This window comes from Taudactylus pleione, unplaced genomic scaffold, assembly GCF_031769625.1.
Source record: "Taudactylus pleione unplaced genomic scaffold, aTauple2 ptg000398l, whole genome shotgun sequence".
NCBI lineage: Eukaryota > Metazoa > Chordata > Amphibia > Anura > Myobatrachidae > Taudactylus > Taudactylus pleione.
Window position 1 is genome coordinate 4,178,942 of NW_028284800.1, and position 12,303 is coordinate 4,191,244.

Consider the following 12,303-nt stretch of genomic DNA (forward strand, 5'->3'; position numbering starts at 1 on the left):
AATAGTAATGCTTCAGTAATTTATTTCCTCTACAACACTGAAAGAATTTATCAGCTTGGCAAATTAGGATTGATGTGTTGTGTTTCACATTGATTTCCTAAACCACTAGGACAGTTGTTCGGAATAGTGTATGACTATGCTCTAGCATATTACATAACTGGATGCTACCGTGCTTCACAGTGGGTAAGGGGCTACCACTCTTGTGTGCATTGCTTCATTTGTGTTATACAATCATAACATGCGGACCAAAAAGTTCTAGTTCAAATACCACATCTCTGCATGGGGTTTTGCCAACTCTACATAGGTAAAGCTATGGTTTCATTCCTCTCAACCAGGGCTTCTTCTTAGAGACACTCCGTAAAGACCTTTTTGCAGAATTCCTTAAAGATTGTTGACCCATGTGCATTATCTTCACAACCATGGACTTTAATGTCACAGCTGGCCTCACGGTAACGTCTTTAATAAGCTAGTAATATAAATATTTGGCTGAGAAATCAAGTTTGGAGGAAGAGGGCAGCCTGATTAAGTCAGTGTTGCTGGAGTTTCATACTACTTCACCATATCTCTGGACTGCACTTGGCTCCGAGACATGTGTAACCTCTTTGTATTGGTCATACAATTTAAATTTGTGCCTCTATCTTTCTTACTTTTATTGTATTTTTTCTCTTTCAGACTGTTTACTGCCTGTCTGCAAATGACGATCATAGCAAAGCATTATGCTTCACAAAACAGAACACCTTTTTAGATTTTTGATTTATAACCCAACGAATTACATGGTTTTGGAAGGTCCAAGCGTGTGCAGACTCCTGCATAGACCTGGCTCCCTTGAAAATGAAGAGAGCAGCATAAAGGTCGCCTGCTATACCACTTCCAAATATATATTCCCTGCTTAAACCCGGCTCGGATCCAGAGCACGGGTTAAAGCCGAGTTACCCATTTCACACTTAGGGGGGCAACCCGGGTCTTCTGGCATTCAGTGGGCGCTTGGAAATTATCTAATCTCCAAGCGCCACTGTCCCCAGCCAATCAATTTGTTTTAGGTGTGACCCGGGTCATCAAGACCCAGGTTGCAAGTCCTGGGGAAAACCCTGCTAGCAAGCAGGGTTGCAGACCCGGGACTGTCAAACCGGGTCGCACCTTTCAGACATATTGCCAACTTGGGTTTTAGGCTTAGGTCTGAAAGGGTATTAGATACACTCTAATGAAGAATGTAGTTAACCAGTGATTAAACGGGCAAGAAAACAGGAAAAAAAAAAAAAGCGCTTCTTTAGGGCTTTATTTAAGAGAAATCGTACTCTTGCAGCAGTTCATTTCATTCCCTACCACAGTGGTCCTGCTGCAATTTAATACCATACACACTTTTTTGGTACCTCCCTTGCCCTGTGCAAAACTGGTTATCCAGCAAAAGTTCTAATAAGCAAGTGTGAGTAGCGTATCCAATGGCAGAGAATCTTCAATATAGCACATGCGCAGGCAGGAGAACCCGCACATGTTCAATTAACAACTGCTCTTATCTCCAGACTGGGCGGGTAAGTGCCGCATAATATCATTCTGAAATGGGGTCATGACTCCTCCACAAAATGTGATAAGCTCACTTCATCACAGCCTCCATATCAGACTATGAGGATGCGATCAGGGCCAGATTAACAATGGGGCGGACGGAGCTACTGCTCCAGGCATCCAGATAAATATAGAGTCTTCACGACGGAATGATGATGGTCAGCCACCAGCTTGTCACATGGTCGGCCATACATCATAAGTATTAAAATAGGGAGTCATTGTGGCGGATATTGTGTGGGGTGTACATCCCCACAGAGTATAGTCACACACCCCCCACTTCTCATGCTAGGTCCTTCATCATTTTCCGCTCCAGGCCTATGTGGACCTTAGTCTGGCCCTGGATGCGATGCTATGCAAAATTATAAGAACCGCATGAGAAATCAATGATTTATCTGCAGTAAATGTGTTGATAAATTGCTTAAAGCAGTGATAACTCCTTCACCAGAAAACTATGGAAAAAGGGGTTATCACAGCTTTATTTAAAAGCCCATAAAATATTTTAAAATACTGAATAAATGGTTGTTTTAGGTCTGCAGCGTGCCCCAAATAAAAGCACAACAAAGAATGAAGAGTGTGCACTCCTTTACATTGTTCTTCTGTGACTGCCCGAGTCTGATTGCCATATACAGCAGCTCAATTCATTTTTATGTGTGCAGTTGGCATAGGACATTTGGAGCATGCTAGTATAAATTAAGGCCACGTCTAATAAACTGTATAAATGTGTCCTCCAGTGCTCACAGTGACAATGTCGTTTTAGTAAAAATTCCTCACTCAACAAGAATATGTCATGTTTATGCGATAGAGACTAGATAATGACTGTCAGGAACATGGCTACCGGTCTTCCACAGATATTTATTGATCAAGTCATGTGGATTTCAGCATAGCATGTACAGAAGGGAGAACAAAATAATTACTACACGAAACAGACAAGTCCCATGGGGGTGGACTCCGCATCAAACCTCATGAAATACCATAATATGCTGTGAAGTACAGGGATTTGCACTTCAAAAATGCATTTGATAAAAGCTTAAAGGGGAATTGTGCTAAATAATATTCACATTTTTTTTTAATTAACTATTCTTTGTTTTCTGATTGAAGCAGTTATGCCACATTTGTTGAAATATTTTTGCACTAATAAGGGAGGATTAATGAAAGCAATCGATGAACAAATGTGGCATTTTTTTTTATGCTAAACCAGCATAGAAGGATATTGGTTTTGGTACTATAAGGTGTTACCAGTGCGTATTATTGCTAAAAGCAAAAATGCCCAACACATGGTACAAAGAAAGAGTAAGCATTCTGTAGAGCAGAACCAATACCAGCATTCGTCTGTGCCCACCTCAAGCGCACCACAGTTTTATTACATGCAATAGTACAGCACAACACCTGATGTCCTGCAATGTTCCCAGTGTGACAACCCCATGTCCATCATAATGTAGGTCTACCATATACAGTGCAGAATAAGTATATCAGAATAGTCTTATGCCTAATGTACACTGACTTTTAACTCAGCATGGCAACTTTATATACACCATATACTAAAATACACCATATACTACATACATAAACACTCCACTACACACTCCACATATACTCAGCATCTAGGAGGGCGGTACGATAAGTAAGGTAACAAGACCTCTCAAGTGTGTAATGTTTTCTATTTTATTGTAATTTCCCACCAGACCAGAGTAGGTAGACCATTGTTTCCCTCACGGCCATTAGGCTGCACCTCAAATCAGTCATACTGTCTCGACATCAGTTGTAAGTTGGCAAAAACATGGTCAAACATTGTGCGTAGTGTCATCAGATTTCTGTATCTAAAGGGCACATCAGCAGCTGAAATTCATCACCACTTGTTGAGGTGTATGGTGATAACGTCCCGTCACTGAAACAGGTTTGGGTTTGGTCCACAACCTTTGATAACGGCAGGACAGACGTTCAAGATAAGCATCAACCCAGCTGGCCAAGCACGTCCATCACATATGACAATTTGTGCCGCATTGAAGGACTGATTCAGGAGGACAGACGCATTCGAGTTAGTGATATTCAGTGATCGCGCTGAGCAACAAAATATGTGGGTCCCAAGGACCCGCCACGTTAAAAAAATGGGGTCCTACCTGACCATTTTTGGGTCCCATCATAATTTAGCCTTTAGAGCCCCCCACATGCCCCTCAGACCACCCCACATGCTACCACACTACCCCACATACGCCTAAGTTTTGTACATAGATGTCAGACTTCAGTACCCATTGACAATAATGGGGACTGCAGTCTGCTGTGGTAGTTAGTCTTCTGCCGGAGATTTCTGTGAAATTGTCTGCTTTAGACTGTTCTTACATAGTGGTGATACATACAATGATGCAGATACTGTAGTTTCTGCATCATTTTATAAAAACCACAAACCAATAAAATTTAAATACATTTTAAAAACTATACCAAAAAAGATTTTCTATGCTTACCTTTGAACAAAAATGTTCAAATAATTCTCTGCTTCTAGCGGTGCACTATTCTGTATTTTTTTCTGTGTGAGCTGGATGGGGGTGGCTGCACTCATGCTGCAGGTCCTAATTGCTCCTCGTCTTCTTGATGTGTGGGAGGTGGAGTTGGGGACAGGGCGTAGGAGGTGGGGACCCGGGGACAGGGCGTAGGAGGTGGGGAGCGGTGTAGGATATGGAAAGCCGGGGACAGGTGTAGGAGGTGGGGAGCAGGAAGAATCGGGGAGATAGAGATTATAGGTGGAGGGGAGCTGGGGACTGGAGGAGTGAGCAGGGACAGGAGAAGAGGCTGGGTTCCAGGTATTAGATGTGGAGGGAGCCAACGTACAGGAGGAGGGGGAGCTAGGGACCACAGGAGTAAGCCGGGTCAGGATACTGGGGCTGGGTGGGTGCCACTGTGTATTAGATGAGGAGAGGAAGCGGGGATTAGAGGCAGAAAGTCGAGGACTGCTGGAGCCAGGCGCGCTGCAGTACTCTTCATCCTCATTCACAGCACTATTGTCATATTGTCACTATGTCTCCGTCCAGCCTGCTGCTGGCTTCTGCTCCTCAATGTGAGCCTGATCTCCGCCCTCAAACAGCAGGAGGGGCGTCGGCACCACCAGACCCCGTTTCAAATATTTCCAGAACCCCCAACGCTGCGCATTGTAGCCAAACCCCCACTGTACCTAACCAGCCCCCACCCATTGCTACCCACTATACACTCACCTGTCCAAGGGTGTGCAGACACGTCGCGCAGTGTCTTGTTTGGTCTGCGGTGCCTTCTGGTTTCCGGGTGCAGTCTTCAAACCAGGGGCCCGGCCGCAATCTTTGCTCCGGGGGGTCATGCCGCAGGCAATCTTTGCTCCGGGGGGTCATGCCGCAGTCTTCACTCCGTGGGGCCGGGACCGGCGGGACGCAGTCTTCACTCCGGGTGGTCGGGATGCAGTCTTCACTCCAGAAGGAGTCCCTGGGGAGTCCCCAATCCTCATTTGTGAGTAAAATACGCGCTATAGCGCGTATTTGCGAACATTGGATATTGTTGATGAACTGAACATCTCAGTGGGTACTGTGCACAACATCGTTCATGAGCAACTGGGGTACAGGAAAAAGTGTTCACACTGGGTACCGAAGTAGCTCACAGAAGTTCAAAACACCAATAGGATGGCATTGTTTCTCATGCACTTGATGTGTTACCATGAGGAGGGAGTGCAGTTCCTGCAGCGTATTAATACAGGTGATGAAACATGGGTGCATCATGTGACACCAAAGATGAAGCAAGCATTTATAACATGGGAACACGCATCGTTCTCCACCTTCAAAGCAATTCAAAACAACTCCATCAGCAAAGAAGGTCATGGGTTTTTTGAGGCCACAAGGTTGTGCTTCTTGTTGATTTCCTCACCAAGGGAGATTCTGTGAATGCTGTCCGCTACTGTGACACATTGAGCCGGATGTGGAGGGCAATCAGTCAAAAACCACCTGAGCTGCTGCAAACAGACGTCATCTTGCTGCACAACAACACCAGGCCACAATCGGCCAACCGCAAGCATGAATTGTTACAATGCTATCATTGGGAGGTACTGGACAATCCTCCCTACAGCCCTTACCTGGCACCGAGTGATTTCCATCTCTTTGGACCATTGAAGAAGCACCTGGGTGGAAGGAGATTCACAACAGATGGTGATATTCAGCATGACGTCCTGGCTTCCATGCTGGGATTGATGGCTTGGTGTACCATTGGAACAAATGTTTAGACAAGTATGGGGACTATGAGGAAAAATAATCTGTACCAAACCATACTATTAATTATATGTATATGTATGAGATGAATAAATGTATGCAATGAGAGGTCATGTTACCTTACTTAAACCACCATCGTACTTTGCCCTGCATAGCTACACAATTCTATAAGCCGGTTAAGTATAATGGCTTACCTTGTGTGTAATCATTCGCTAGCCCCTTATAACTACATTTCAAGTATCGACATCTTAACCATAAGAAATAAAAATATGACACACAATAGCTAGCAGGAAGAAGGGCCAATTTTATTTCTTACTTCCGTAAAGTTGGTGGCCCAGGAAAAGCAATTGCAAACATACAATTTCAATCTGGTCATCGGGGTGGGCAACACTGCACCCACACCAGTTTATGGTGGGCACCGTAGTACCCACCTTTAACTAAAAGGATTTAATTCCTCCAATTCACAGGTAGTGTAGCAAGAAACCCCACCCTAACTTGACAGGCGACTTTAGAAATAAGATGTACACTCCACAGACGATCAGCTTGGGAGGAACCTTCATGATTCCTCAGTAACAAATGAGGCCGTGACATTACAAGCACTCCACTGTCTAGACAGAGGTAGGTGCCCGCTGCCTAGACCGAGGCAGGTAAAAGCAGTAAGTGTACACAATCACTACATGGCACCAGAGAACAGATCATCCTCCCATTACATAGATAACATTGGGGGAGATGTATTTTAGCGGCACACTTCCTGCTTTGCCTCTTCACCAAGGTGAAGCAGGAAGTAGTACCAACGAGATGTAATAACATCTCGACTGCCGGAGAGGGGAAGTAAAAACTCCCCCCTCCTGCGATCCCTGCCAAAGCCCACAGTGCATCGGACTAGTGCAGATGCACAGTCTCTCACCTCCAAGCTGGCTACACTGGGCATATGCGAGATCTCGCTAACATCGCGAGAACTCATGTGCACAGCCCGGAGCCCTGCAGAAGCCGCAGCCAGGGACAGTACTGTCCCTGCTGTGGTGATAGGGGAACAATAACTGCGGCAGTCGAGATTGATAGCTGCAGCTGCTGGACGGTCAGTGCCACTGATCGCTCATACATTGGGTGGCACATCGGGCACTATCTTGTAGACAGCAGTGCCGATAATGACAGGGGCTCAAACCACTACAACCCCATATCGCCAGGTGATACATCTCTTCCAGAGTACCTTAATTGTATTCCAGGTTGCAATTGTGTTTCCTGCTGAAAAACTGGCAAAAGAAAACGTGGTCTTAGTAGGGGGAAGGAGGGTGGGGAAAATTTTCTTTGTATAGAAGCTGCACTCAGGATTGCTTCCAGGTTTTATACATCCGAAGGTCTCTACTCTCTCTGATCATGGTACCTCCTTTTTTATGTGAATAACCTTAACCCTGTGTTTACCTGCAGTAAATGTCCCTGCTACAACTTTCACTGACACAACCTCATGCACAATACAGGTGCCAGGTATAACCAAAATTCTATTTCACCATAGATCACCACCTTATGCGCAGCTTAGCATCCTTTTGCCCACAATACTCGACCCTGTGCTCGGCATTCCTCTCATGCCCACCACACCCTGTGCCCAGAAAAAACATATGTACAATACATATCAGCCTGTTCCCAGGATTACGAATACCCACAAAAATCATATGTGCGTCATCCGCCACTTTATGCTCAACGTAATAACTCGCATGCTCACCAATGTCCTTATACGCCCTATTCATCCATCTGTGCTCAGCCCTAGCCTTGGTCTGATGCTATAAATACCTGGCTAAAAACATGTAAGGAAGCTAAAAATAACTCTCTCTGCATTTATTATCAGGTTCTCAAAAATTCACAGCTGTGCTACTTACTGGGCTTACAGACAGAAGGTTTGAGAAAAGAGAAACAGCTCTCCCCGTAATAAGTGAATTATAGCAAATAAATTTGTTTCTGCTGGTGTTCCTGACACTTTCACATATAATGTGACGTAACTTGCATTTCAGGGTAAGTGGTCCATTAACTGTAGTGTTTCTGTATTTAAGCAGCTGTGAAGGAATCTTGATAACTTCCTTATGTGGAGGAGGTGATACAATAATTAGCATTTACACAGCTAATCTCACCACGTAGATATAGTACATATGACAATAAAACAGAGGCTTAAAAATATATAATTTATGATAAAATATAAAACCATTTGTAGCCTCAATAAAGTTTTCATTCAAGTAAAATTAATATTTTTCAGCGCATAAGTTATTTCTCCACCTTAATTTTCAAACCTTCTCCAAACAACATGTATCACCAGGGATGGAGGACCTAGCAGCTGCCTAACTCCCAGCTCTACAGTGCCCTGCAAGACCTGTACGGGGCTGACTGGGACATCAGGAGAGACTTGCTGTAAGGCCACTGTTTAATGTTCCTACACCTTTGCATGTCAGAGACAGCTCGTGGATGATCCGGTACAGGGCTTCATGGAGTAAGAAACGTTAAAGTTAAATGAATCCACTCTTATCCGTCCCACCACAACCTACCCTACTGAAACCTTTCAATCTACTAGGATCCAGGGGCATCGATGGTGCCTCAATATCATCACCGGTACACAGTGAATATATAGTATGCACGGTCATGAATATTAATTAGTACACCCCAAAAAACAGGTGTCTTACGCTTTGTGTAGGGAACAGATACACTCCAAATCGCATAATTAAGTGTGAGTTCATATTACGCATGCAGACAGACGGTAACCACTACTTAATAGCTACTCACAGCTGATATAGGTTTTCCTGTATTTTACCTGTCATAGCAGTTGAAGTCATCTAACCAACATCCTTTCTTCACAAGCTCTATGTAACCGGAATTATTCCTCCAAGAGGCGTAGCAGTGAAGCCGCTTGTCCTTCTCACCATCACACTTCTCCACTCCACTCCGGTTGGTCCTCTCGATCTGCCAGTTGATGTTGTAATATATACATTCCCTAGGATCCTCCTCATTGTGCCCAGAGCCTGCATGGGGAATAGCAGTATGGAGTTAGAGACCCTGTTTAGCAACCAATTATAAAGTAGGCATTACATTCCCTTATATTATTAGCTATCCTGACAAGTTTTCCTATGGCTATTTGCATTTAGTGATAAGTGATTTGGGGAGATGTAGCTCCAAAGAGGACAAGTAAAGAAATGGTCCATATCAACCAATTAGCTTCTAGCTATCATTTCGAAATTAAAAAATAATAGCTAGGTGCTGATTGGTTTCTGTGGACAACTTCTCCACCTGTCCTCTTCAGAAAGTATGATACATCCCCCCTTTAGTCACAATAGCTTGGCATTGGTACTTGAAGTGGGTGGGTTACACGACATGGCTACAAAAGCAAACGGCACCAAAGACATACATACACACACATTATATATATATATATATATACACACACACGCTGTATACACATATATACCCTAAGCTATCCTGTCTGCGTCGAGCACTGTGCCATTACAGTGGTGAGACAGACCAACTGGAGAGGACCACTGCGTCGAGAAGGGGGAGGGCTGAGGTGACCATATTATATATATATCCTAAAAAAAACAAGGTGGAAAGAAAGCGCCTCCTAGTGCAGTATCATTAAAAAGAGTAACCTTCACCAGGTATAATCACCCTCTGTGTAGTGGAGGTGTACCTTCTAAAGTGGAACTAAGGACCTGTTCGGTTGTTCATGCTGTTAAAAAAGTGGTGTATTCCACTTTAGAAGGAACTTTCAAATATGTTAGAAACGTAAATGAACAACCCCGCCCTGTAGAAAATTATGTGTGTCCTTCAGCCATTAATAACTGTCGTAACAAACGTATGGCTACAGTATGTGCTACAGATCTTCATGATGCAGCCAGGAATTCAATCAACAAAATCTGTATGGATTTGCTGTACTCTGACCATTCCATACGTTTATGTTTAATTTCCAAATTTAGAATATCAATTACTCGTTAGTGTACTACAGGCCTAAATTTACTAACGAGTTTTATCACCAAAACGAGTGGTAAATTTCACTGTGTAAATGGTGCTCCAGCCAATCAGCTCCCAACTGTTAGAAAAATGACAGTTGGGGGCTGATTGGCTGGAGCACCATTTATCACACACAGGGGTCTATTTACTAAGCAGTGTTAGGAGACAGAGTGAAAAGTGATAAGGTGCCAGCCAATCAGCTCCCAACTGTCATTTTTTAAACACAGCCTGTGAGATGACAGTTGGGAGCTGATTGGCTGGCACCTTATCACTTTTCACTCTGTCTCCTAACACTGCTTAGAAATAGACCCCATAGTGAAATGTATCACTCGTTTTGGTGATAAAACTCGTTAGTAAATGGGGGACTACATGATTAAGTGATAAGTTGCATTGGTAGCATGGTTTTTTGTAACCTGTTGTTTTACTGCAACCTTTATCTTTTACCAGTTAGAAGGACTGGAAGGTATACTATGGAAGTAACACTGACAGGAAGCAGTATAATGCATAATTTCAATCTAAATATTTCAAGGCAAGGAACATGAACCTCAATTACGGTTAGTCTCGTTTTTTTGTGCTCTCAAAGTTGGTAATACGACATTTTACAAAGTAAAAAAGAAGCTCTCAAAAGATGAATTCTGTATAACCCGAAACCAACTGTGTATAATTTATGCAATCTATAAAAAGAAAGCTCTCAGTTAATAAAGTAACATAAAACGCATTTAGTTCACTGCACAGAACTCACATGGTGCTAACCTGGGCCATTACTCCTCATGGCCTGGATGTGAAGTGAATGTAAGTTAGGCTGTTTCGGAGACTCACTTTCATGTAAAAACCCCATAGTGTCAAACTAAATGCTTCCCGAGCATCATCAAGCTGTAGCTGGACTCATGTTGTGCAGCTAGCAAAGGAGAAACTAAAATCTTCTAAAACATGTTGCTTAATCAAAGGGATGGGTATTGTACTCCGTGGCTGCTGTGGTTTACAAGCAAGGGTGTCTGGGTATTGCGAAGAGGGCAGAAAAGTGCTGATGGGTCATGCCATTAAGAGTACAATAAACATGTCTCAAATGTACCAAATCAGCAGACATTATTAGGACGATGCCAGCAAGTAGCTGTCCAAAAAGCTGGCATTATTGGGTGGACTGGGGGTGTGAGTAGTGACAACGTGAGATTGGACTTATTCTGTACAAGTTTTGCCTGGATAAATTTCTCAGACATAATTCAGTATTTCTCCACAATGACCAATAGAAATGTTAGTCTTAGGCCTTCTGCACACAGGTGTTGGTTTGTTTGTCTGTGTGGATGGAACAGGAAGGTTGGGGGGGGGGGGGGGAAGTTTGTTGGTGGCAAACAAAGGAGATGTGGGCCCAAACGTAAAAGCCCACTATCTGAGGGAACTGGCATGATTCTGGCAAGCCTGGCGCTACATTTAAAGCAGCAATTTGTTTTAAAGGAAAAACGACCTGGTTTTGGGGGAGATGTATCCAAGCTTGGAGAGAGATATTGTGGAGAGAGATAAAGTACCAACCATTTTTCAAACACAACCTGTAAAGTGACAGTTAGGAGCTGACCGGTTAGTCATTTATCTCTCGCCAAGCTTTGATATATCTCCCCCTTTGGCTTAAAACGAATTGGCACTTTAAATCTAGCGTATATCTCGGCGTTAACGTGCCGGTGCCCACAAATCGAGGGCTATGGGTTTTATTGACTCCATTGGGAAAAGTGCTCAGGCATCTTCATATTACACAGGATTACAGGATACACATCTTTCACATCCCCATGGTACAGTGCTGCCTACAAACGCCTGTGTGCATAGGCGGCAATTTACACTTTGCGAACAATGATTCTTTATGGAAGAAATGCAAGATACAAACAGGTGGATGGAGTATGTAGCACTAAGAAGCAGTTTGTAGAAAATATAGAAGTTAAAATCTAATTATAGAGGAATCTATTGTGGTTAAAACAACATCAGATAGTGTCTTATGTCCTTTAAAAGCGATAAAGGAAGAAATGTTGTTCAAAGTCTGTTCTATGAATATGTTATTGCAGAAAAGTCCGCTTTACCTGATAGCTTATTATTTTTGAAGGACATGATATAAAGGGTCATAGAAATGCTGATAAATCTCGAGGTTCTCTCTTTCCAGTTGGAGACTATTTTACACTTTTACTATTTTTGAGTGTATTGTCCAGTTAAAAAGAAAAAATAGTTTCTGAAAATTCAGAGTGATTTTCTTTTCATAAAGGCATAAAGATACCCAATGTTACGTACGGATTAACAGACTTTTTTCGCAATGACGAAAGCCAGTATTCAATACTTCAACATGAGGAAAACATTAAATGAGTGGTATAAATGGGAGGGATTATGGTAAAACAGATAGACAGTAAAAAGGTCAACAATGTCTAGATAGACACCATTAGACAGGCAATAGGTCGACAGGGACAAAAAAGTCGACACAGTAAAGATCAGCATGGAATTAGGTAGACAAGAACAAATGGCCGACATGGTCAAAAGGTCGACATGAAAATGGCCGACAGTTTTTTTT

At 43.1% G+C, this 12,303-nt stretch overlaps 1 protein-coding gene across 1 annotated transcript in view; it reads right to left on the minus strand.

Annotated features, from left to right (window-relative positions):
- The window catches only part of ACVR2B (activin A receptor type 2B), a 191,055-nt gene that overhangs the window by 51,789 nt on the left and 126,963 nt on the right, over positions 1-12,303 (minus strand). The window contains exon 2 of the mRNA XM_088446409.1: positions 8,572-8,779. Within this exon, the coding sequence (XP_088302535.1) occupies positions 8,572-8,779 (208 nt within the window). The remainder of the gene's footprint in view (positions 1-8,571; positions 8,780-12,303) is intronic.